Below are 27957 nucleotides of genomic sequence, written 5' to 3'. Positions count from 1 at the left end.
AGTCGAAGACGAAAGTTAATCATTATGACTCTTCATTGCAATTCCCTATCCAATTACACACTGCACATGCAGTCATTCGTAATAACACAGTTGAGCCCTTGGCCGTCCCTTATCTTATTATGCCAATTAATTTTCACGTCCTATGGGAATAATTTGGAAATACTTGTCATTATGCCAACCATAGCAGCCTATTAGATTTGCATACGGCATTTAGAACCACCGGACTTTTACCTTTATTTCAAGTGCACAGTTCCGGGTAGTCTGACAGACACACAGTGATAAAGTTCAACAAAGGTATATCTCTCAGAACTGCACTCCAGCTACCACAGTTGACACTTCAAACCTGGATTATAAGGAAAAGGGGAGGCATCCTCGGCCTGCAACATCTGTTCAAGCAGCCAGCAGATTTCCCTGAGTAAGCAGCACATTAACCAGGTAATTACACTCTGTGGATTTACTCTTTTAAACAATTGTTTGATACAATAGTTTTAAATTGTTACTGTATCTAACAGCAATGTATACTATTATTATTTGGAACATGGTTATATTTCTCTTAATTTGACAACAAAGATTCCCTGTCACATATAACTTCTGTGTTTTCCCCACAATAAACTAAAATGTCAACACATTTGTTAGTCGGATCTCTTTCCAGACTTTGTTGCTCGGGAATTTGTTACTTCTACTTTGCCTAGTTTACTGCCATAGGGCAGCACTGAGGCACAGACCATGGCAAAACAGAAACCATATCCCTGTGTTAATAAATAATGATATACACAGGGATAGGAAAGGGGAGTTAAATAACTTACTGAAGGCAGCCATTCCTTCCAAAACATGTGATGTGTATTAGATAGCACAGCTTTATTTGTGAAAGTACGATGGGAATAGCATCGAGGTATGGTCTCAGAAGTCTTGTATTTGCCCCTTCTTTATACCCAAGGGGGTCTTGTTGCTAGTGGCACGTTTATGTCTCGTTTCCAGTTCTCATTTTATGTAATGGCAAGCTGATTCTCATGAATTGTTTTACTGAGAATACAGTAGGAGGACCTTTCAGACCTCTAGGGGACTAAAGAAGAGAGGGACAGACAGAAACCCCCACCGGGTTAACCACTATAGAAGAAGATCAAGCCAAGGATCCCTATGTCGCACTACAACAACACTGGAGTATATAACAACCCCGCCTATCATGACAGTGACACCCTGGAGATAGATAGGAGGTATGTGTGTCAACTTGTACGATTGTGTTGTTTGGATGTTTGTTATAATTCTGCTTTAACTGGGTAGAGAACCTGAATGGGTAGAGAACCTGAATGGGTAGAGGGCTTGAATGAAATGTTGACAGACAGCTCTTAAAAATGTTTTGGGGGAGAGTGCACAAATAACTCAAATATGAGAAGTGAAGTAAAACATAATGGTCCAGTATTAGAAAATAATTCTGAGAGGATCTTTTGTTCTGTATATTTAAATGTAAACCATCACTGTGCTTGGTCACATCATCTCTAATCTCTCAATTAGTGTCAGATTTTTTTATAGTGCCAGTGCCATTACATATTGTAGCAGGAAGCTATCCCTGAAATGAATACTGTCAAAGTGGGCCAATTCTCCTTCTTTGTGTGTTGAATGTTGTGTTACAGTACAAGGAGTTTGTTGTCATTTTAAGTTAATGTCGTGCTAAGTACTAGAGACGGTCATGAACCTTCAGCGGTGTGACCAAAGTAATGGTATTTCTTACAAGAGACTCACTTTATAGCGCCTCAGAAAAAAAACCATTATTGTCTATGACAGATGTCATATGTCTATTATAATATTGTAGCATGATTCTTAGAACACCATCAGCAACCTTATGAGTGTAATGATTAAGGCGTTGGACTGACTGATGCAGGGTTTATACAACAACACACCAGTAATGTTATCTCCTCCGCCCTTCTCTCCAAAGTCCTTCCAGGAAATCCCAATCCCATCATAGTAACCCACATGGTAACCCCTACCCCAGGGATGATGGAGCCGGGGGGCAGAGGGGCAGGTCCGACCTCCAGCAGCTCCCAGGAGGGGTCCAGTCCAGCTACAACGATGCCCAGGAGAGAGTGCCCTGGGGCGGGTGGCAGGAGGGGAGCTGGAGGGGCAGAGACAGCATTCCCATGGGTCTCCTTCCTCCCCGGTCGGAGAGCCCACGATGGCAGCAGCATGACCTCAGTAAGTCGATGTTTGATTTAATTGATTCATCAGACAATAGAAACAAGTAATGTACAGCCACACACCGATGTAATGGCAGTACACACGTTTTCTGATGGGAGATTGTATTGTAAACAGATCAGAGAAATATGATCCCTTGTGCTGTAGTAAGGGTAGTCTCTCCTCCCAAGATTTGGTTCTGGGTTCGGAGGGGATAGTATGGCCATGATTTTGTTGGAAGGCAGCTTGGTCGAATAGACTAGACGTAACATAGTAAATATATATCCGTGACACTCAAATTAGTATGATATGTTACGTTTGGTATGTTTACATAAGTCCAGTATGAAGGAAGTTTGAGGTAGTTTCGTGAGCCAATGCTCAGTAGCAATAGCGCTTACGCTAGTTAGCAATTGTGCTAGTGCTAGTTAGCAACTTTCTTCAAACTGCATGTAAAGACATAAAAATCCTCCTACTCTGGGGACCTAGATGAAGGGCCTCATTGCCAAACCCTTTAACCCTTTAGCCTAACTCTAACCTCAAAACTGACCTTAACCCCTAACCCCTAGCCACCTAGCTAATGTTAGCATTAGCCACTTAGCCACCTAGCTAACGTTAACCACAACAAATTGGAATTCGTAACATATCATATGCTTTGCCAATTCGTAACATATTGTACGAATCGCAATTTGTAACATATTGTTTGAATTGCAATTTGTAACATATCATACGAATTGTCATTCGTAACATATCATATGAAATGGATGGACATCCACAAATGAATACATACAGTACCATATGAAACGTAACACATCGTACTAATAGGAGTGTCTGGATTTACTTTACTATGTTAAGTCTACCCCTGAGTCCAGGTTGGGAATGGAGTAGTATTTCAGTGTGGCTGGTCTTCAGGTTCTGTGTTGCTAAGTGACTTTGAATTTCTTCTATTACCTCCTGCCTTTTGTTTGGTTAATTCTTTGTGTTTTCAATGTTGTTATAGGTACCATATCCACCTACTTTTCGAACGCTTTTAAAACACGGAAGCCAAACGCTCAAACTATTGCAACAACGTCAGTGGAGGCTGCTGAGGGGAGGATGGCTCATGATAATGGCTGGAATGGAGTGATTGGAATGGCATTAAACCATGTGTTGATGTATTTTATACCGTTCCACTAATTCCTCTCCAGCCAGTACCATGAGCCCATCCTCCCCAATTAATGTACCACCAACGTCTTGTGAACTTGTGCTTTATCATAAATCATATGTGCTCCACTAAAAATCCTTGCAATTGGCATGTTTCTGATAGAGAAACATCCTGACAAAATACAACATATTACTTGCCTTATGTGCCTGGACCTTGTAGACTAAACTGCAGAGAAAAAAACCACAACTGATTCAAATGGTTGCCCAATCAGGCAGGCTAGATGCAGTTATTTCCAAATAATTACCGGGATGTATTCAAAACGCCAGGCTTTTGAGCGGTTTTTCAAATGGCATGGGCTATTCGTTGCAGTTTACAGGCTAGACTACAGTTTTGTACTCACTTGAAAACAATAATAACATTCCTCATTACACTGTGTTGTGGTAGCATAGGTAGGCTACATTTATTGTCCCTAATTTTTTTTTTTTTTTTACATATGGTAGCTTTTCCAGCTGCAAACCCGGGGACTGGGAGGGAGCGCACTCAGCGCAGCCTCGGGAGCGCACATAGTGTAGAGCTACCTATGATTTCGTTATCTGATCAACTTTTAAAAATGTTGCTTTGTACATTGACTGGATATATTCACTACAGTATTAAGCCTAACGTTGAGCTTATAAATAATGGTCTAATATGCATACACTTCTACTTAGGCTATAGGCTACATCTCGAGCGTGTCAGTCTTTGTTCTGTTGTGCAATTACGCACCTGGCTTCTCCACTGACACAGCTATTCCTCTGAAATCTTGAGGAGTCCCAGGAAAAGACAAGAGTACCCAAGCTATTTGCACCCTTATTTCGACCTTTCTTCTTTAGCCTACTAACCGCCTATTGGAGGATAGATGCACGCGTACACTCCCTTGCTGAATGTAAAATAGGCTACAGCTTTACGAGCGGGGAGTTGGAAAGGAGAAGCCCATATTTTCCTATAGTAGGCCAATCTTAACACCCGGCTACATCCTGACAAAATACACCATATGAGTGGCCTGGTAATGTACCTTTCTTGTGCTTCTAAACTGTCGCGAATAGACCTGAACTGATCCAAATGGTTGCATAATCAGACCTATAGGCTGTAGGCCTATGCAGTTATTTCGGAATGAAACAAAACAGGACGTTTGAGCGGTTATTCAAATGAGCCTACATCACTGCAGTTTACAGCCCATGGACAATAATTGTGTACTCACTTCATAACACGAATACATTCCTCTTTGCACTGTGTTGTTGTAGCCCAGGATACATACAGTACCATATGGTACAATAATGTATTGTCTAAAAACGTAGTCCTAGGCCTAATCAATAATGGAACTTTGCGTGCCCGTGAACCACAGTGCGCAGCCTGGAGGAACGTACTGCAGATTTGCCATTTCATAAACTTGTAACGGACTTTGACAGGTAAATATTTAGACTATAGCTGCAATATTTAGCTAATGCATGGCCTAATATCTAGCTAATATTTAGCTTCTTACTTCAGCTACACATCACAGCCTATTTTTTCCAGCTGTGCCCGTGGGTAACAGGCTATAACAAGCCTCTCTGCAATAGGCGATTCCTCTTCTGGTGAATTCCCAGGAAAGCTATAGGCTACAAAAGCTATAGGACATTTATTTGTATTCTTTTTTTTCTTACAAAGCCTAATAGCCTATTCAGGGAAAGAAGCAGGCTTTCTTTTACTAATTGCTGAATGTAAAACAGGCCTACAGCATAGAAAATCAATTTCGGGGAAAATTGAGGAGAGAAAGTGTGTTGGTGTGATTGATCCCGTTTGACCTGTTATGATTATAACATTGTTGCACTGATGCATTGCAAATAGTTGTACAGGACATAGCCTAGATGAGCACAGTGAAAAATAAGACACAAAGGAATTGGCAACCATTAGAAAAATGGAAATCACTTGCAAACCACTTGAGCAACGAGGCAATGAGATGCTGTAAAATATGTGCAGGCTCGGCGTTTGTTGTAAATTGCTACATTTAAATACGAGTTACTATATTATTTTTCATTTGACCTAGATGTACATTGAAGTGTTATTTGCAGTTGTCACTATGACAATGAACACACCCTGAAAGCACTGGTCTGAACCAGTATCTGTGCGTTAGAGACCTCGTGAATGGTCTAGTGTTACCACCTTATTAATAGGCAGTGTGCAGAAGAATGTTTTGATCAGTTGATTGACAGGTGCAGGCCTGCAGAACAATAAACAATAAACTTTCCTCTAGTGTGGATGCCTACCAACGTTTTATAGTTATGTAGACTATAGTTATCGTTATGGTTATTGGCTTTGTGGGAGCCCTAATCTCATACACAACACAATTCACGTAATTATCACAACATAACTACTAGTAGGTCTAGCTAACGTTTGAGAACTTGAATGAAATTCATATACAGTTACACTTGCACTTGTTTACTTGACTTTTATACTCTATAGAGTGACTCCTTCAAATAACTTTTCAAGCTTTTTCAAGCAGAAATTTGCATCCTGTAGCACAAACACAAAAAGTTCTGGGACACTGTAAAGTCCATGGAGAATAAGAGCACCTCCTCCCAGCTGCCCACTGCACTGAGGCTAGGTAACACTGTCACCACCGATAAATCCACTATAACTGAGAATTTCAATAAGCACTTTTCTACCGCTGGCCATGCTTTCCACCTGGCTACCCCTACCCTGATCAACAGCCCTGCACCCCCACAGCAACTTGCCCTAGCTTCCCCAATTCTCCTTCGCCCAAATCCAGATAGCTGATGTTCTGAATGAGCTGCAAAATCTGGACCCCTACAAATCAGCCGGGCTAGACAATCTGGACCCTCTCTTTCTAAAAATTATCTGCAGAAATTGTTGCAACCCCTATTACTAGCCTGTTCAACCTCTCTTTCGTATCATCTGAGATTTCCATAGATTGGAAAGCTGCCAGTCATCCCCCTTTTCAAAGGGGGAGACACTCTAGACCCAAACTGCTACAGACCTATATCTATCCTACCCTGCCTTTCTAAGGTCTTCGAAAGCCAAGTTAACAAACAGGTTACCGACCATTTCGAATCCCACCGTACCTTCTCCGCTATGCATTCTGGTTTCAGAGCTGGTCATGGGTGCACCTCAGCCACGCTCAAGGTCCTAAACAACATCATAACTGCCATCGATAAGAGACAGTACTGTGCAGCCGTATTCATCGACCTGGCTAAGGCTTTCGACTCTGTCAATCACAACATTCTTATTGGCAGACTCAACAGCCTTGGTTTCGCCTAGTTCACCAACTACTTCTCTGATAGAGTTCAGTGTGTCAAATCGGAGGGCCTGTTGCCAGGGCTTCTGGCAGTCTCTATGGGGGTGCCACAGGGTTAAATTCCGGGGCCGACTCTCTTCTCTGTATACATCAATGATGTCGCTCTTGCTGCGGGTGATTCTTTGATCCACCTCTACGCAGATGACACCATTCTGTATACCTCTGGCCCTTCTTTGGACACTGTGTTAACTAACCTCCAGACGAGCTTCAATGCCATACAACTCTCCTTCCGTGGCCTCCAACTGCTCTTAAATGCAAGTCAAATTAAATGCATGCTCTTCAACCGATCGCTGCCCACACCTGCCCGCCCGTCCAGCATTACTACTCTGGACGGTTCTGACTTAGAATATGTGGACAACTATAAATCAGTCTGGTTAGACTGTAAACTCTCCTTCCAGACTCACATTAAGCATCTCCAATCCAAAATTAAATCTAGAATCTGCTTCCTATTTTGCAACAAAGCATCCTTCTCTCATGCTGCCAAACATACCCTCGTAAAACTGACCATCCTGCCGATCCTCGACTTTGGCGATGTCATTTACAAAATAGCCTCCAACACTCTACTCAACAAATTGGATGCAGTCTATCACAGTGCCATCCGTTTTGTCACCAAAGCCCCATATACTACCCACCACTGCAACCGGTACTCTCTTGTTGGCTGGCCCTCGCTTCATATTCGTCGCCAAACCCACTGGCTCCAGGTCATCTACAAGTCTCAACGAGGTAAAGCCCCACCTTATCTCAGCTCACTGGTCACCATAGTAGCACCCACCTGTAGCACGCGCTCCAGCAGGTATATCTCACTGGTCACCCCCAAAGCCAATTCTTCCTTTGGCCACCTCTCCTTCCAGTTCTCTGCTGCCAATGACTGGAACGAACTGCAAAAATCACTAAAGCTGGAGACTCTTATCTCCCTCACTAGCTTTAAGCACCAGCTGTCAGAGCAGCTCACAGATCACTGCACCTGTACATAGCCCATCTGTAAACAGCCATCCAACTACTTCATCCCCATACTGTATTTATTTATTTATCCTATTTGTTGCCTTTACCTCCCTTATCCTTCCTCATTTGCACATGCTGTATATAGACTTTTTCTACTTTATTATTGATTTTATGTTTGTTTATTCCATGTGTAACTCTGTGTTGTTGTATGTGTCGAACTGCTTTGCTTTATCTTGGCCAGGTCGCAGTTGCAAATGAGAACTTGTTCTCAACTAGCCTACCTGGTTAAATAAAGGTGAAATAAAAATGTTTTTTTGAAATGATCTACCGCAGAAGTAAAGCAGAAATCGAATCCATCACTTCCGTTGTTTGGCTGTGCCCATAGCAACGTTTCGAAAATTAGGTGGATGCGATTAATGAATCTAGTGTTCTGTTCTCCATGATGTTCAGATCACAGCGGGTACCAGATCGACCAGGCAACGCATTATGACACAACGCCTCCTGTACGACTTCCATCTGCAACTTCAGGTGCTGTTCAAACCACTTTAAAGAGCACATACAGTAGATTACTCTCTATTTACTTCCTTACTTTACTTCTTTAGCTTTCAGTTGGTCCCTTTGATCATAAGAACCTTTGAGGTTAGTTGTTGCACTCTCCTTGCTTCAGGCAGTTAGATTGGGTATGTCATTTTAAGTGAAATTAAAAAATATATATAAAAAAAATTAAAGGGTCAGCTCCTTAAAGAGGTTATTAAAGAATTAAAGAGACACACAACTCAAAGATAGAATGAAAATCAAGATTGTTCATGTCATGACAGATTTTGTGTAGCGAACTTTTGCAATATTGCTATGAGTATTTATGACAATCCAATGTCTAATAAAACATTACCCAAAGGTAGACAGGCAGCACAAGGAAGTTGGCAGAAAAATACCATCCCGGGAAACTATGGTGCTAACAGTTTACAGGGCTGTATTGATTAGGGCAAAACGTAGCAAAACGTTTTACAACGAAATGTTACAATATGAGTTTCTTTTTGGACAAGTCCAGGTAGTCCCTCCCTGTTTCAGTCTGTTTTCTTCCATTTATTACCTAATGAACACAATCCAGGTAATATTACCTCATCACGAGGACTGATGATTAGGTGTTTGCTGAAATCTAACCAAGAAATGTACAAATGTAGCATCTTAATTTTAGCCAGTTTGCTACAGCAGGAAAATGATCCTGCAGCAACAGGAAATGTGAATTATAATGTGGATTATAATTAATGGACATATTTGTAGGGTTTGATACATTTGTCTGAAATTTCAAAGTGGAAATGACAAACTTCAGAAGCCTTTTTAAAACCTCAAATGCACTACAAGTTTTACAGGAAAGTTCTCCTGAAAAAGGGTGATCAAATTAAGATCCAACATCTGTAGAGTGTTTGCCTCTTTGGCATTTTATACTTTCTCAATGATTTAGCCTTAACAAATACACACAATATGTCAGAGGTGTAGCAGCATTACTCGGTTAGCATGAAGGTTATAATGGATAACTCTAATGGGACAGATAAGGCTGGGGGAAACAATTTCACTCTAAAGAAGTTAGTTTCTATTAGAGTGTGTTATCTACAGTGTGTTTTTTCATTGTCAGCTAGTCATGCTACTGCGTTTGTCAAAAGGATGTGAAGTATAGTACACTCTTAGAAAAAAAGGTACTATCTAGAACCTAAAAGGGTTATTTGGCTGTCCCCATAGGAGAACCCTTTGCATAGGAGAACCCTTTGAAGAACCCTTATTGGTTCCACGAAGAACCCTTTTGGTTCCAGGTTCTACATGGAACCAAATGGATTCTACCTGCAACCAAAAATAGTTTTACCTGGAACCAAAAAGGGTTCTGCTATGGGGACAACCTATTGGAAATGTCAGGGACAGCTGTCTATCGTTGTCTCTGATTGGGAATCATACTTAGGCAGCCCTTTTCCCCTCCTTTCAGTGTGGGTAGTTAACTCTGCTGGTGGCACTATAGCCCTGTAAGCTTCACGGTTGTTTCTTTCTTTTGTTGGCAACGTTTTAAATAAAAAGGAAAATGTACGCTCACCACGCTGCATTTTGGTCCACTTCTTTTGACGGCCGTGACAGGAAACCTTTTTTTAACCACCTCTATTTGATTTGTTTTAATCAAAGTTGATCATCAGCAGCTAACACTTATTTACACAGTGTAAATATTGACTCACGACACACCCATGCAATGTGATGGGGGGGCTCCCATTTCAAGCCACCCAAAACCACTTCCTTGTGCAATCAAGGACCATGTCAGTGCGTGAACCAATAAACCATGATGTATTGTAAGTTGTATGTGCATGCCGTTCTTTGTATGTTCACTTGTTTGTACTGTAATTATGGGAATGAATTGTGTTTGCCAAGTCAATGGGTGGACATGATCTGAAATGAATGTGCAGAGTCCTTTCTATTAGCGTAAGATATTATATATCCTCCGTATTGTTAGTGCTGATAGTAAGCTTATATGATGGATGGCTTTCTATTCGTTCAACACTCTTTATTAAGCTCATAATTCCTCGGTAATAGCTAGGCTGTCAGCTGTGTTTAATTAGATGTCCTCCTGTCTCCCAGGTCATGTTTCGATGAGGTTCAGGGGGTCGAGGAAGATGAGTCTATTCCCTGTAGGAGAGGCTGCTCTGGGCAATCTGGGCCTTTCTGAGGACGACATCAGGAATGAGATGGAAAATGGTGAGGGATGAAGAAGGGAGAGCCTACGGCACATCCATAGAAATGGAGTTACTAGAATTGTATTCCTATGGGCACAACCACTGTTGAGAATGCCTGTCCATTCTCCCGGTAGAAATATGATGTTTCTCTTTTCAGTAGGTTCAGGACAATGTTATCCATTGAAGTCATATTCTGGATACACTGATTGAAGTAAAATAAGTCACTATATACTATCTTTATAGCTCAATCATAACCCTCCATCACTTCTTATACTTAAATCACAATTATTTATGATTATATGATTATATTCATATTTTTATATTACAACTCCGATCTAAAGGCATACTATGATTAATAACCTCACAGATCTGTTTTATCTTGTCTTTGTCCAACAGAGGAACAGAACTTGGTCAAAGAGCTGGTTGCCATGTCAACGAGGGACAGAATCAAGGCCATCCGAGACCTCCCTATGAGCTTTGATGACAAGAAACACATCAGGTACAGTTGTCATGTCACCGTCATAGGTCAAAAGGTGCCTGTTTTCGTACAGTTTTACTATGGAAAGATTAACTTATGACCAGGGGCAGTAAAATAAGTACTATGTACAAGGGTAGGTAGGTCATCAAGTGTGCAGTTATGTAGGCTTGCGGTGTGAGATCATTGGGGGGAACAGTCGCACACACAGACACACACACACAAACACACATACACACCTTCTTGCGGTATGCAGGTAAGGAAGAAGTGTTTACCATAAGCGCATCGCATCGGCCTAGTCCAAAGTTTACAGCCACACAGCCAGCCAAGAGCACTGTGCAACTTTTGACAGGTCATATATTTTATGAAGAGATAATGCTGTGATGCGCGTATCATCATACGCTACATAACTGTATCAGACTGTAATCTTTACGATTGTTTGATCTCTTATCTCCTAGGGGCCAAGTGTTGGCGTTGAAATCATTAAAAAAATCCCGGCAACTGAACTGCTTTTCAGACTGCTCGACGACTATCTCACTGGTGAGCAGTTTGACTCGCTGACATCTTTGTGTCTCTCTGTGTGTCCTCCTGTCCTGATGCCCAACTTTACTTCCTGTGTGTCCTTGTACTGCACAAGCAGTGCCCTATTAGACTATGGCAAAGTGCAACACTTCCTGTGGTTGGCTATCACTAAATCATTATGCCTTTTATGAGCAATACAATTTGCCAGGGTGACATTCTGTCTCTGCATTCAGCGACACTTGAACATTGGCAAAAGCAGGAACAGACTGCCACCATGCAGGTTACAATACAATAACTTTCTACTTACATTGAACATTATTACTGCTCCATCATCCACATCCTCTATTGACAATTACACCTATTCTGTGACAGCTGTGCTATGAAATCTATGACAGTGCATTTGTGACATATAAGACCCCCACCACTGTTCTCAGACCAGTCTTCCCCCTCAGGCATTCCGCAGGTGCGGTGCTAACATGACTTTAGCCAAGCAGACCCTGGAACTGTGGCGGGGTACCATGAAGGAGGTCGGGGGTAAATTTGGCACGGGGGTCCTCTCCTACTTCAAGTTCCTAAAATGGCTGCTGATGTTCAACATCTTCTCCTTCCTGGTCAACTTTGGTTTCATCACCATCCCCCAGCTCATCTATCACCCCACGCCAGACATCCCCGCTGGGGTCAGCTTCAAAGGGCTAGAGATACTGACCGGAGCGGTTTGTTGTTGATAACTATTCACGCTACTTCTGGTAGAGGCCTTTGAGTGAATCATTCCATAGCAGCATACGCTACGAATCTGATCAACATATTTGTTATACGACACCCCGTACTGTAAAGTCAGCATACAGTGAACAGTTACTGTGTGGTAAAAATGATTTATTTTGATGTATCTATTTTCCCCACAGGGTTATTTCAGCCACACAGTGATGTATTATGGCGGCTACAGTAATAAAACACAAGGGACAGGGGGCCGGTCTGAGTACAACATGCAGCTGGCCTACTTCTTCACCGTAGCAGCCTACATGGTGTTGTGTGGAGCCGCCCTCATCTACAGGTCAGTATGGGATGGGACTGCACAGTGATCATGTAACAGTAACATTGTATTGACCACTATTAACTCTGCTTTGGACTGTCATTTATGTCATGCATGGTTTGGTTTCCATGTGCTTCTTCATTGGTTTCAAGTGCCAGTAAATAATTGATCAAAGCCAGTTGATCTCACATGTATGATGTCAAATCCACAATGCCATGACATTCACATCACACCTTTATATATTTATTGAACCTTTCCTTCATGTTGTAATAGTGCAGTAAAGGGACCCCTGTTCTCTCTCTTTCTCTCTGTCTCTCTCAATTCGATTCAAGGGGCTTTATTGGCATGGGAAACATATGTTAACATTGCCAAAGCAAGTGAAGTAGATAATATACAAAAGTGAAATAAACAAAAAAAATTAACAGTAAACATTACACTCACAGAAGTTCCAAAAGAATAAAGACAAAAGTGAAATAAACAAAAAAAAAAATTAACAGTAAACATTACACTCACAGAAGTTCCAAAAGAATAAAGACATCACAAATGTAATATTATATATACAGTGCAATGGTGGCTAATTACAATATAGCAATTAAACACTGAAATGGTAGGATTGCAGAAGATGAATGTGCCCCTAGATAAATAAATAAATACAGTATGAACTTTGGATGGGCTAATTACAGATGAGCCTTTCTGCCACATTTCAGGCTTCAAACATAAAGATATAAAACTGTATTTTTGGAGCGCATGCTATGTGAAGAATCAACAACAATGACCTGGGACACAATCATGAAGTTTGGAAAAACGACATTTATTGTTGATATTTCAAACATTTTTAACAAATCAAAAACTGAAAATTTGGGCGTGCAAAATTATTCAGCCCCTTTACTTTCAGTGCAGCAAACTCTCTCCAGAAATTCAGTGAGGTTCTCTGAATGATCCAATGTTGACCTAAATGACTAATGATGATAAATACAATCCAGTGGATATATCGGTGGTGACAGTGTTTCCTAGCCTTAGTGTAGTGGTCAGCTGGGAGGAGGTGCTCTTATTCTCCATGGACTTTACAGTGTCCCAGAACTTTTTGAGTTTGTACTACAGCATGCAAATTTCTGTTTGAAAAAGCTAGCCTTAGCTTCCCTAACTGCCTGTGTATATTGTTTCCTAACTTCCCTAAAAAGTTGCATATCACGGGGGCTATTCGATGCTAATGCAGAACGCCACAGGATGTTTTTGTCCTGGTCAAGGGCAGACAGGTCTGGAGTGAACCAAGGGCTATATCTATTCCTAGTTCTAATTTTTTTGAATGGAGCATGCTTATTTAATATGGTGAGGAGGGCACTTTTAAAGAATAACCAGGCATCCTCTACTGACAGGATGAGGTCAATATCATTCCAGGATACCCCAGCCAGGTCAATTAGAAAAGCCTGTTCGCAGAAGTGTTTTAGGGAGCGTTACGAATGCAGGCAATGAGGCAGTGATCGCTGAGATCTTGGTTGAAAACAGCAGAGGTGTATTTGGAGGGCGAGTTAGTTAGGTAGATATCTATGAGGATGCCCGTGTTTACGGATTTGGGGTTGTACCTGGTAGGTTCATTGATAATTTGTGTGAGATTGAGGGCATCAAGCTTAGATTGTAGGATGGCCGGGGTGTTAAGTTAAGCATGTCCCAGTTTAGGTCACCTAGAAGCACGAGCTCAGAAGATAGATGGGGGGCAATCAATTCACATATGGTGTCCAGGGCACAGCTGGGTGCAGAGGGTGGTCTATAGCAAGCAGCAACGGTGAGAGACATGTTTCTGGAAAGGTGAATTTTTACAAGTAGAAGCTCGAATTGTTTTGGTACAGACCTGGATAGTAAGATAGAACTCTGCAGGCTATCTCTGCAGTAGATTGCAACACCACCCCCTTTGGCAGTTCTATCTTGGCTGAAAATGTTATAGTTAGGAATGAAAATTTCAGGGTTTTGGGTGGTTTTCCTAAGCCAGGATTCAGACACGGCTAAGACATTTGGGTTGGCAGAATGTGCTAAAGCAGTGAATAAAGCAAATTGAGGGAGTAGGCTTCTAATGTTAACATGCATGAAACCAAGGCTTTTACGGTTACAGAAGTCAACAAATGAGAGCACCTGGGGAGTAGGAGTGGAGCTAGGCACTGCATGTCCTGGATTAACCTCTACATCACCAGAGGAACAGAGGAGAAGTAGGATAAGGGTACGGCTAAAGGCTATAAGAACTGACCGTCTAGCGTTTTCGGAGCAGAGAGTAAAGGGAGCAGGTTTCTGGGCAGGATAGCATAGATTCAAGGCATAATGTACAGACAAAGGTATGGTAGGAAGAGAGTACATTGGAGGTAAACCTAGGCATTGAGTGATGAAGAGAGAGATATAGTCTCTAGAGTCGTTTAAACCAGGTGATGTCATCGCATATATGGGAGGTAGAACAACATGGTTGTTTAAGGCATTGAGCAGGGCTATAGGCTCTACAGTGAAATAAGACAGTAATCACTAACCAGGACAGTAATGGACAAGGCATATTGATATTAGGGAGAGGCATGTGTAGCCAAGTGATCGTATGGGTCCAGTGAGTGGTTGGGCTGGCTGGGGACACGGCGATTCAGACAGTTAGCAGGCCGGTGCTATGAAGCAAGCAGTTAGCAGGCCGGGGCTAGCAAGCTAGCATAAGGGCCTTAGAGGGACGTCGCAATGGGGGAAAAGTCTGCTTTTGCCTCCTCGTGCAGTGACGTCGATAGACCAGTCGTGGAATTAGTAGGGTTCCAAGTAGCAGAGGGGTCCAATTGGCAAAACGGGTATACTGGTCCAAGAAATTGGCCGGTGGATCAGTTAACAGTCTAATATGCTATAGATAGCTAGCAGGCCGCGGTTACCAGAATGGTCTTTCAGGGGATGCCGTGCCTAAGGGGCCTGTTATGTCGGTATTCCAGTTGTGAAGGATCGGCGGGGTTCCGTGCCCCGTACCGGCAGTAGAAGGTGTCCGGATATTGTAGCCGAGGAGTGGGCTTCAAGAGTAGCCCAGGAGCCCTAGCCGGGAGATGGGTCTAGCATGGGCTAGCCCCAGGCTAGTTGGTGCTTGCTACAGGACGGAAACGTTAGCCAGGAGTAGTCAACCCGGGTTGCGGTTAGCTAGCTGCCATGATCCAGATGAAAGGGTTCAGAGTTTGCGGTAGGAATCCGGGGATATGGAGAGAAAAATAGGTCCGGTATGCTCGGGTTTGAAACACGTTGTACAAACTGGCTAGAGCTTTCCGAGCTAAAGGTTAGCTGACTGATAACTGGTAACTAGTTAGCTAGCTAGCTTCAGTTGAGGTATTCCAGTTTGGAGGTAAATAGAAATACTTTTTAAAAAACAGATCCACACCACATTGGGTGAGGCGGGTTGCAGCAGATTATTTTGAAGTTGAGGTTTAGGAAAATATTAAAAAGAAGGCGAAGAAAAAGATATAATAAGATATATACATGGGACGAGACAAGACAAAGACGTCTGACTCCTACGTCATCTTGGATTCAAAATTAACAGTAAACATTACACTCACATAAGTTCCAAAAGAATAAAGACATTTCAAATGTCATATTATGTCTATATACAGTGTTGTAGCGATGTTAAAGTACAAAAGGGAAAATAAATAAACTTAAAAATAAAGATTTGTGTAGCTGACCCTCATGCCACATTGAGTCAAAGGCTTTTTTCAATCAACAAAGCATGAGAAGACTTTGCCTTTGTTTTGGTTTGTTTGTCAATTAGGGTGTGCAGAGTGAATATGTGGTCTGTCTGTAAAAAAATTGGTACAAAGCCAATTTGACATTTGCTCAGTACATTGTTTTTACTGAGGAAATGTATGAGTCTGCTGTTAATCATAATGCAGAGGATTTTCCCAAGGTTGCTGTTGACTCATATCCCACGGTAGTTATTGGGGTCAAATTTGTCTCCACTTTTGTGGATTGTTGACCTCCCCCCTCTCTCTCTCTGCAGCATGGCCAGCTCGTTCAGGAAGAAGTATGTCCTTGCAGACTCAGGCTTGGGTGGAGCCTGGCAGCTCCTGTGTAGCTGGGACTTCAGTGTGACTAACGAGAAAGCCGTACGACAGCGCAAGAACAATCTGCGCATCCAACTCAAGGTCACTTTCACTGTAATCTCGGAAACCAGAACCAAATCTTGTGTGAGCTGGCCAGTTATCAGGCTTTTACAAGCGACTAATGTCACTGTTTTTGATAAACTATTACTGTAGCTTTGTTGACCTCATGGCCATCTCATTACTGTAGCTTTGTTGTCCTCATGGCCATATCATTACTGTAGCTTCGTTGACCTCATGGCCATATCATAACTGTAGCTTTGTTACAAGAAAGAATGTAATATCGCTGAACTAGATAAATGTCCAGTACTTGTGACTCAGTACTTATCTGCTCTTCCATACATAGAATACTCTGCAATCTGAATTGTTAGGGGGCCCAAATAGGATCTGTCTCAGATAACCAACTGTGAAATAACTTTGAAATAATGTTTCCATTCCCCTCCAGGAGTCCTTATCAGAAAAGGTCCAGGTGGCCCTGCTACCTCTGACAGAGAGGCTGAAGCACTATGGGGTCTTCCTGGGTACCTGGCTCCTCTCCACGGGCATGGCCTTGGGGTGTGGCACCAGTGTCTACTTCCTGTGTCAATATGACACATGGGTATGGTACATTTGATTAACTTTCATATAACCAGGAAGTCCCATTGAGGTCAGAAGAACTCTTTCCCAAGGGAGACCTTACGTAAACGTTGTGACACGATGACACGTGGCTTCCTGATAAAGCTTGTGGTAATGTAAGATCCGGGGATCAGCTGACCCTGATCCATCTAAGTATGATGAAGACCAGGTGGTGATTACTTTGAATCAGGTGTGTTAGTGCTGGGCTAAAACAAATGCCTGGACACTGTGTAGCTCTGGGACCAGTGTCGATGACTATTGTATCAGACATACCCTTGTGTACAGTAATTCAAAGTGTGTCATAGTGTCTGTGTGTACCTGAGCATTTCTGAATCATATAGCATCAATACAATACTACTTTCCTGGCAGTACAGGGTGTGGTCTTTATAATGGTGTTCGTAGGACATCATTGCTACACTTCCACCAAATTATTATTCTAGCGTTTTTTTCAATTTAACCTTCATTTAACTAGGCAAGTCAGTTAAACACTAATTCTTATTTACAATGACGGCCTACACCTGTCAAACCCGGACGAAGCTGGGCCAATTGTGCGCCGCCCTGTCGGACTCCCAATCACAGCCGGTTGTGATACAACCTGGGTTTGAACCAAGGTGCCTGTAGTGACGTCTCTAACACTGAGATGCAGTGCCTTAGACAGCTGCGCCACTCGGGAGCACCTAAGACTTACCCTACACCATTGTGTCACCACTGATTTATTGTTAATGGAAGCTCAAGTGTTTGTGTTTCCATCAGGAGTGTGACGATAAAGACTTGGGGAGAGCAGAATCAACAACATCTGCATCATCAAGACTGTTGCTTTGTGACAAGGTGTTAAAGTCCACAGTTAGCCATTGTTATGTAAATGCCAGCTGAAAAGTACCCAGGGCCTTGGCTCCAAGTCAGAGCAGGTCAGCCGTAGCCATGGCCCAGTGAGACATGGGTGCCGGCCCTCGTAGATGGAAACAGAAAAATCTGAGCCTTTTGTGTAAAACATCGGGGTAAATCTCAAATGGAAACTGGACACTTTATCTTGCTAAAGCTGTGATTGATTATGTCCAGGCTTCGGTGTCTTATCTTTTCTCCAGGCTGGTTGCTTCTGGGCACTGATCTGGGAGCAGCTCACTCTCTCCAAATCCTCTTTTTAACATGGGGGAAACACAAAACTGTCCTTGGATCAGAACAAACTGACCTACTATGGTATCTTTCCAGCGGACGAGGCAGTCACCGGACAAAGCTTCCGGCTCTCTCCTGGAGGAGGCCGCTACTCTCCTCCTCCCCTTTGTGGTGTCCCTGATCAATCTGGTCGTCCCTCTCTTCTACTCTCTGTTCAAAAAGATAGAGCACTACTCCAACCCTCGCATGCAGGTCTATGCCATCATAGTCAGGTTAGAGATGGATACAAAACATATTTAAAAATACATACACTACCGGTCAAAAGTTTAGATACACCAACTCATTCAAGGGTTTTTCTTTATTATATATTTTCTTTATTTTGATTTGTTTTTTTGGTTACTACATGATTCCATATGTGTTCTTTCATAGTTTTGAAGTCTTCACTGTTATTCTACAATGTAGAAAATAGTAAAAATAAAGAAAAACCCTGGAATGAGTTGGTGTGTCCAAACTTTTGACTGGTACGGTATATTGAAATCAATTGATCTATTTGCTCAATGATCAATTTAAAGCAATGGATGAATGAAATATTACAGTAATGCGTAAATTCTAAATATGCTTAATAAAATATCAGAAAAATACAGAAAGGTCATATACTGTACAAGGTTTTAGAAGACTGATGTTTTGAATGATGTTTTGAATGATGTTTTGAATGCCCTTTTCCTTTTTAGAAATGTCATTCTCAAGATGTCCATTCTGGGTATTCTCTGCTCCTACTGGATGAAGGATGTGGCCAATACATTTTCAGTAAGTCCTTTTAAACCAAATCACATGCATGCTTTCAATTCTTTTCCACTGATATGTACTGTATGTTCATTCACCACTGTGATTCCAATCGTTTGTCTTAGTGCTGGGAATCCATCGTAGGACAAGCCTTGTACAGACTGGTTATTATGGACTTCCTCTTCATAATGTTAGGATCCTTCTTTGGAGAGTTCTTGAGCAAGTGAGTGGCATTTTCAAAACACATTTTCCCATAACGTGTTCACTTAAAGCTAAACATGCTACGGTATGCAGTAGAATTCTATACTGTAACTCATCTTTCTGTTTGGAGGGAAGGTTTCATTGAAAAATGCTCTTCTGTAACTCCTTAGTTCTTTTCTCCACCAGTGTCATTGGGACTAAATGCATACAGAGCCTGGGAGTTCCAGAGTTTGACGTTGCCAGGAATGTCCTTGACCTGATCTATGCACAGACCCTGGCATGGTATTTCATTACACTGTACTCTACTGTGCTCTACTGTACTCTACTGTATTCTACTCTACTCTACTGTACTCTACTGTACTGTACTCTACTGTACTGTGCTCTACTGTACTGGACTCTACTGTACTGTGCTCTACTGTACTGTACTCTACTGTACTGTGCTCTACTGTACTCTACTGTACTGTACTGTACTGTGCTCTACTGTACTGTACTGTGCTCTACTGTACTCTACTCTACTGTACTCGACTCTACTGTACTGTACTCTACTGTACTGTGCTCTACTGTACTCTACTGTACTGTACTGTACTGTGCTCTACTGTACTGTACTGTGCTCTACTGTACTCTACTCTACTGTACTCGACTCTACTGTACTGTACTCTACTGGACTGTACTCTACTGTACTCTACTGTACTGTACTGTACTTTACTGTACTCTACTGGACTGTACTGGACCCTACTGTACTGTGCTCTACTGTACTCTACTGTACTGTACCATACTGTACTGTGTTCTAATGTACTCTACTCTACTGTACTGTACTGTGCTCTAATGTTCTCTACTCTACTCTACTGTACAGTGCTCTAATATACTCTACTCTACTGTACAGTGCTCTAATGTACTCTACTCTACTGTACTGTGCTCTACTGTACTCTACTCTACTGTACTCTACTGTACTGTACTGTACTGTACTGTACTGTACTGTACTGTACTCTACTGGACTGTACTCTACTGTACTGTACTCTACTGGACTGTACTCTACTGTACTGTACTGTACTGTACTTTACTGTACTCTACTGGACTGTACTGGACTCTACTGTACTGTGCTCTACTGTACTCTACTGTACTGTACCATACTGTACTGTGTTCTAATGTACTCTACTCTACTGTACTGTACTGTGCTCTAATGTTCTCTACTCTACTCTACTGTACAGTGCTCTAATATACTCTACTCTACTGTACAGTGCTCTAATGTACTCTACTCTACTGTACTGTACTGTGCTCTAATGTTCTCTACTCTACTCTACTGTACAGTGCTCTAATATACTCTACTCTACTGTACAGTGCTCTAATGTACTCTACTCTACTGTACAGTGCTCTAATGTACTCTACTCTACTCTACTGCACAGTGCTCTAATGTACTCTACTCTACTGTACTGTGCTCTAATTTACTATACTGTACTCTACTGTACTGTACTGTACCGTACTGTACTGTGTTCTAATGTACTCTACTCTACTGTACTCTACTGTACTGTGCTCTAATGTTCTCTACTCTACTGTACAGTGCTCTAATATACTCTACTCTACTGTACAGTGCTCTAATGTACTCTACTCTACTGTACAGTGCTCTAATGTACTCTACTCTACTGTACAGTGCTCTAATGTACTCTACTCTACTGTACAGTGCTCTAATGTACTCTACTCTACTCTGCTCTAATTTCTACTCTACTGTACAGTGCTCTAATGTACTACTCTACTGTACAGTGCTCTAATGTACTCTACTCTACTGTACAGTGCTCTAATGTACTCTACTCTACTCTACTGCACAGTGCTCTAATGTACTCTACTCTACTGTACTGTGCTCTAATTTACTATACTGTACTCTACTGTACTGTACTGTACCGTACTGTACTGTGTTCTAATGTACTCTACTCTACTGTACTCTACTGTACTGTGCTCTAATGTTCTCTACTCTACTGTACAGTGCTCTAATATACTCTACTCTACTGTACAGTGCTCTAATGTACTCTACTCTACTGTACAGTGCTCTAATGTACTCTACTCTACTGTACAGTTCTCTAATGTACTCTACTCTACTGTACAGTGTTCTAATGTACATTACTGCACACTGCTCTAATTTACTGTACTGTGCTCTAATTTACTCTACTCTACTGTACTGTGCTCTAATTTACTATACTCTACTGTACTGTGCTCTAATGTACTCTACTCTACTGTACTGTGCTCTAATTTACTCTACTGTACTGTACTGTGCTCTAATGTACTCTACTGTACTGTGCTCTAATGACCTCTACTGTACAGTACTCTACTGTAGTGGACTCTACTGTACTCTACTCTAATGTACTGTACTGTGCTCTAATGTACTCTACTGTACTGAACTGTGCTGTCCTCGACTCTAATCTCTGTTCATCTATAGCTCCATCTATTTTCATAGTAAAACATAACACCACTGTGGATGAGATATGGTCAATTCTTATATCCATGTTTTTCTGTCTGCAGGATCGGAATCTACTTCTCTCCCCTCCTCCCAGTGATACAGATAATCAAGTTCTTCATCCTCTTCTACCTAAAGAAGGTAACCTGTTCAGTATGGTTCTTCTACCTAAAGAAGGTAACCTGTTCAGTATGGTTCTTCTACCTAAAGAAGGTAACCTGTTCAGTACGGTTCTTCTACCTAAAGAAGGTAACCTGTTCAGTACGGTTCTTCTACCTAAAGAAGGTAACCTGTTCAGTACGGTTCTTCTACCTAAAGAAGGTAACCTGTTCAGTACGGTTCTTCTACCTAAAGAAGGTAAACTGTTCAGTATGGTTCTTCTACCTAAAGAAGGTAACCTGTTCAGTACGGTTCTTCTACCTAAAGAAGGTAACCTGTTCAGTATTCTACCTAAAGAAGGTAACCTGTTCTTTCTTCTACCTAAAGAAGGTAACCTGTTCAGTATGGTTCTTCTACCTAAAGAAGGTAACCTGTTCAGTACGGTTCTTCTACCTAAAGAAGGTAACCTGTTCAGTACGGTTCTTCTACCTAAAGAAGGTAACCTGTTCAGTACGGTTCTTCTACCTAAAGAAGGTAACCTGTTCAGTACGGTTCTTCTACCTAAAGAAGGTAACCTGTTCATTATGGTAGATAATATAGGCCCCTTAGCAGACACTTCTTATCCAAAGCAGTGAGTGCATATTCAGTACAGTGAAAAAAGTATTTTATAGTACAGAGAGTGAGTACATTTTTAGTATGGCCATGTGACCCCTGCAGGAATTGCTAGCGCAGCACTCCATCCAACTGAGCCACACAGGACCATGGCTGACTCAGGTGACAGTAAGCTGAACCTTGGTGTTGATTCTCTACCCTAGATACCATGCCATAGCAGAATGGGCCAGGCTCGTGTTACTCTCTTCTAAAGATGGTGCTGAATGTTTCATGACACACTTGAATGGCATAGAATTAGCTCTATTTATAGATGGTAGCGATGGTCACTAGGATTTTCCAATACAATGATGAAACATATATGAGTGTCCTGGAAATGAAAAGAGAGATGTTTTCCCTGTGGTACATACAGGGAAATCATTACATGTTCATCAACAAAACTACAAGTGGAAGGTGTCTGCAATAAAGGATTTAGTTGATCAAATACAATAACATGATACCTGTTAAAGGTCCCCAAAGCACACACATCCCTGGGTCGCTCCTCTTTTCAGGTCGCTGCAGCCAGCGACCGGAACAAGCTGCAACAAACACTCCATCTGGACCGTTTTATCTCAATCTCTTCATTCAAAGACTCGATCATGGACACTCTTACTGACAGTTGTGGCTGCTTTGCGTGATGTAATGTTGTCTCTACCTTCTTGCCCTTTGTGCTGTTGTTCTGTGCCCAATAATGTTTGTACCATGTTTTGTACTGCTACTATGTTGCTGCTAACATGTTGTGTTGACATGTGTTGCTGCCTTGCAATGTTGTTGTCTTAGGTCTCTCTTTATGTAGTGTTGTCTCTCTTGTTGTGATGTGTGTTTTGTCCTATATTTATATTTATTTTACATTTTTAATCCCAGCCCCTTGTTCCCCCAGGAGGCCTTTTGCCTTTTGGTAGGCCGTCATTGCAAATAACAATTAGTTCTTAACAGACTTGCCTAGTTAAATAAAGGTGAAATAAAATACAAATAAATACCTCCCTGACAAATCAATAATGACTTTATTCCTGGATAATGTGCAGGTTAAATGTTACTCTCAGTTCTCCCTTATTGTCAAAGGTCATTGTTTGTTCACCTGTTCATCAAATCGTGCCGTTGCCAAGACACCGTCACCAGGCTCCTCCTCTCTCTATCTCCCTCTCCAGCTCTATAATGCCCGGTCTATACTTTGTGTCCTCCAGGTCAGCCTGACCCAGAACTGCCAGCCCCCCAGGCGAGCCGGCAGGGCGGCTCAGATGCAAACCATCTTCATCGCTATCCTCTTCTTCCCTTCCTTCTTGGGGGCTCTGTCCATGGTGGCCTACACCGTGTGGACGTAGGTGTATAAGCGGTCAGGGCAAGGCTAATCTAGGGACTTATGTTATGTTAAGGCTGTCATAGATTAAGGCAAGGCCAAACAAACACCTGTAGATATATGGAGTGGTTCAGATTCCATCTAGTTCTGGATAAATATGGCTTGTTCAGAAGAACTGGAGTCTGTCATTAATTGATAACCAAGAGCTAAACTTGATTCAGATTTGGTTTAATTTTAGGGGCTGAGATAGTCCGTGGAATCATGCTATTTAGCAGCTATTCAAAAGCATGACGCTATACTTAAACCTTCTAGTAAGAAAGTTGAAAATGTGCTGAAAGTTGGATGATTGAAAGTTGGTTGACTTTGGCTCCTTTTCTCTGACCCAAGCATTTCAAACTGCCATGTCTCCCCTGATCCCTCCCACAGTCTGCCCCCCTCAGACAAGTGTGGGCCCTTCAGGGGCCTCAACACCACCTTCAGTGCAATACAGATCTGGATGGACGATTTGAACAGGGTGGATGCGTTTCAGTGGACTGTCTGGATCTACCAGCACGTCATCAGGAGTGAGATATTCTACTTCCTGGTCTCTCTCATCATCCTGTGAGTTCATCTTTGTTCATGTTGAGGTGGTTATGTTGGGTTAAAGTTGTGTTTATGAAGGTAACAAGTAGTTTTAAAGCACAGTCTTACGGTAAAGTGACAGTTGTCTTCAAAATGTGATATAAGGCATATAAGTTGTAAACTTAACTTGATCATGATTCCTAGAAATGATTGATCGTTTGAGCTGTTTGTCAAAAGACTGACTTGTACATTTTGCTAGTCACTCTTATCCATAGACTTAAAGGAGCACTTAGGGTGAAGTGCCTTGCTCAAGGGCACATCGGCCAATTTTTCACATAGTCAGCTTAGTGATTCAAACCAGCGACCTTTCGGTTACTGGCCCAATGCTCTTAACCGCTAGGCTACCTGCCTTGGAGCAGTATACCGAAGTCCTATCAAGCAATGCATTCAGATTTTATAGCGTTGTCTACCGGATCAAGCCATCAAATACAATCTAGTGGCACTTTATGACATTAAATGCCTACTTTGCCCTTTCACATACTGTAATACAAACTCACTGACTGACCTCCTTTCCACAGTGTCTTCATTTACATCTTCAGGCAGATCACTCAGGGACGCCAGCTGCTTATCACTCTACTGAGACAGCAGATTGTTAATGTGAGTTCTGGTGAGCTGTCTGGTCCGACGTGTCTCGTCCATCAGAGCTGGTGTGTCCGAAGTGGTTGTGTCTACGTTATGATGTTGTTGAAGTGCCGGAGTAATATATTTAGCTGATTTCATTTGAATGTGCAGTGTTGATGTTGTTCATTTGTTGTTTTTATGAATTGTATTGACTGTCTAGAACGTTTTCGCTCTCTCTTTCACTCTCTCTCTCTGGTTGTCTCGCTCTCTCTCTTTCACTCTCTCTCTCTGGTTGTCTCGCTCTCTCTCTTTCACTCTCTCTCTCTGGTTGTCTCGCTCTCTCTCTCTCTCTGGTTGTCTCGCTCTCTCTCTCTCTCTGGTTGTCTCGCTCTCTCTCTCTCTCTGGTTGTCTCTCTCTCTCTCTCTCTCTGGTTGTCTCGCTCTCTCTCTCTCTGGTTGTCTCGCTCTCTCTCACTCTCTGGTTGTCTCGCTCTCTCTCTCTCTCTGGTTGTCTCTCTCTCTCTCTCTCTGGTTGTCTCGCTCTCTCTCTGGTTGTCTCTCTCTCTCTCTCTCTCTCTGGTTGTCTCGCTCTCTCTCTCTCTCTGGTTGTCTCTCTCTCTCTCTCTCTGGTTGTCTCGCTTTCTCTTGTCTCTGGTCTCTCTCTCTCTCTCTGGTTGTCTCGCTCTCTCTCTCTCTCTGGTTGTCTCTCTCTCTCTCTCTCTCTCTGGTTGTCTCGCTCTCTCTCTCTCTCTGGTTGTCTCGCTCTCTCTCTCTCTCTGGTTGTCTCGCTCTCTCTCTCTCTCTGGTTGTCTCTCTCTCTCTCTCTCTCTGGTTGTCTCGCTCTCTCTCTCTCTCTCTGGTTGTCTCGCTCTCTCTCTCTCTCTGGTTGTCTCTCTCTCTCTCTCTCTGGTTGTCTCGCTCTCTCTCTCTCTCTGGTTGTCTCTCTCTCTCTCTCTCTCTGGTTGTCTCGCTCTCTCTCTTTGTCTCTCTCTCTCTCTCTCTGGTTGTCTCTCTCTCTCTCTCTCTCTCTCTGGTTGTCTCTCTCGCTCTCTCTCTGGTTGTCTCTCTCTCTCTCTCTCTCTGGTTGTCTCGCTCTCTCTCTTTGTCTCTCTCTCTCTCTCTCTCTCTCTCTGGTTGTCTCTCTCTCTCTCTCTGGTTGTCTCTCTCTCTCTCTCTCTGGTTGTCTCTCTCTCTCTCTCTGGTTGTCTCTCTCTCTCTCTCTCTCTGGTTGTCTCGCTCTCTCTCTTTGTCTCTCTCTCTCTCTCTCTCTCTCTCTCTCTGGTTGTCTCTCTCTCTCTCTCTCTCTCTCTCTCTCTGGTTGTCTCGCTCTCTCTCTCTCTCTGGTTGTCTCGCTCTCTCTCTTTGTCTCTCTGTCTCTCTGTCTCTCTCGCTCTCTCTCTCTGGTTGTCTCGCTCTCTCTCTTTGTCTCTCTCTCTTTCACTCTCTCTCTCTGGTTGTCTCGCTCTCTCTCTCTCTCTGGTTGTCTCGCTCTCTCTCTCTGTCTCTCTCTCTCTCTCTCTCTCTCTCTCTCTCTCTCACACTCCCTTTATTAGGAAGGGAAGGACAAGGCGTTCTTGTTGGAGAAGCTACAGACCCTTCAGAAATCCAAGCAGAACAAACAGAAAAATAAAAAACAGGTGAGAGGATCAAAGAGAAATGACCTTGAGACTATCTAACTTAACCTTGAGACTATCGTATTTAACCTTGAGACTATCTAACTTAACCTTGAGACTATCTAACTTAACCTTGAGACTATCTAACTTAACCTAGAGACTATCGAACATACCCTAGAGACTATCTAACTTAACCTTGAGACTATCTAATTTACAATAAATACCTAAACTCCAATGTTATTTCAAATGTCATACTTGAACTATGACCCTTTCTCTCAATCAGGTCAGGAAAAGACAGGAAAATGAATCCTCCTCTGGCATGCTCCAGGCTCTGATTGCCCGACAGCGGTTGGAGCAAGAGAATGGTGACAGCAGCAGCTCTTTCGGTGTGCCTATGCCTTCCGGCCACTCAGTCTCTACGACATCAAGTGCTATGATGCAGGCCATGCTAGCCAGGCAATATGCAGAGGACCAGGATGTAGCCAGTTATCGCGGGGTGCCATTTCCTGCAGACCAAACACCTGCGCCCTCCAGTGCACTGATACAGGCCATGCAAGCCAGGCAAAGGGCGGAGTCACAGAATGAGGACGAGTTTTACCGGGCGCCAGTTCAGTCACAGAACCCAGTAAACGCGTTACCCAGTGCGATGATACAGGTGATGCAAGCCAGGCAGAGGGCGGAGACAGAGCAGGAAGAGGACCAGTTTTACCGGGTGCCAGTTCATTCAGAACACCCAGTGTCATCAACGTCCAGTGCGATGATGCAGGTCATGCAGGCCAGGCAGAGAGCAGAGGAGGAGGAGAGCGAGTTTTACCGGGCGCCTGCTTCTTCACAGCACCCAGATGCGCCAGGCACCGGTAGTGCTCTGATACAGGCCATGCTAGCCCGGCAACAGGTAGAGGAGGAGTACGGTGACAGATACTGAGCATGACCGAGAACTGAACCACTTGGGGGGGGGAAGATGGCGGACACAATTGAAATGTGACCTGCCGTAGAAAGCAGAGAAATATCAGAAGATTCTGACTGGCATCAAGAGAGGGCAGGACCACCTCTATGTAGACTGTTTCTATTGGACCATAAAAGAGTGTAGCCAATGGGGTGTGAAAAGATATATCTGATATATGTATTCCCTTTTGATAAAAGAACACATTGTTTATGTACAAAAAATATTTTAATAATTAATAATATTTGATATATTTGTGTACTGTATGTATACATGATATGTGCTTAGCCTGTAAAATACTGTCAATGAATGTTGTATAAATGTAGGAATATTCTGATCCGTACTAAATTGTAAATACGATAAAATTGTATGGTACTGTATGTTGTTTTCTCCATGAACAGCACTGTCCTCTAGTGGTAGGGATTGCACCTGGTCTGGATGTTCATCAATGAATAGGTACTTGAGTAGATATCAAATATATACTTTGAGAATACATCCAAGTCACTTATTGTTCTCACAGCAAAGCAAAAAAAAACAGATATAGAACATAAATGAAAGAAACTACAGCAAATATTTTCTGTACAAAATGAAACACTCTGAGTTTGCTATGG

General features: G+C 42.5%; 1 protein-coding gene across 4 annotated transcripts; it reads left to right on the top strand.

The window, feature by feature from the left end:
• The first annotated feature begins 271 nt into the window (after positions 1-271).
• tmc5 (transmembrane channel like 5) lies at positions 272-27839 on the top strand. Of its 4 annotated transcripts, none has more exons than XM_024403647.2 (21): positions 272-435; positions 1036-1214; positions 1934-2190; positions 8034-8111; positions 10197-10313; positions 10688-10790; positions 11225-11306; positions 11741-11965; positions 12191-12339; positions 16307-16451; positions 16852-17004; positions 18231-18406; positions 18866-18941; positions 19043-19140; positions 19305-19400; positions 21630-21705; positions 23496-23629; positions 24035-24208; positions 24748-24826; positions 26344-26427; positions 26687-27839. In XM_024403647.2, exons 2-21 carry the CDS (start codon positions 1138-1140, stop codon positions 27326-27328), a joined length of 3021 nt encoding a protein of 1006 aa, XP_024259415.2. In that variant the 5' UTR covers positions 272-435; positions 1036-1137; the 3' UTR covers positions 27329-27839. The 4 variants fall into 4 exon arrangements, with proteins under 4 accessions (XP_024259415.2, XP_024259413.2, XP_024259414.2 ...); XM_024403645.2 differs by having other exon boundaries at positions 11741-12001; XM_024403646.2 differs by having other exon boundaries at positions 1029-1214; positions 11741-12001.
• The last annotated feature ends 118 nt before the right edge of the window (positions 27840-27957 follow it).

Source organism: Oncorhynchus tshawytscha, unplaced genomic scaffold, assembly GCF_018296145.1.
Source record: "Oncorhynchus tshawytscha isolate Ot180627B unplaced genomic scaffold, Otsh_v2.0 Un_contig_2357_pilon_pilon, whole genome shotgun sequence".
In the NCBI taxonomy this organism is placed as follows: domain Eukaryota; kingdom Metazoa; phylum Chordata; class Actinopteri; order Salmoniformes; family Salmonidae; genus Oncorhynchus; species Oncorhynchus tshawytscha.
Note: the sequence above shows the minus strand (reverse complement) of the source record. Positions and strands in the feature narration are given on the sequence as shown.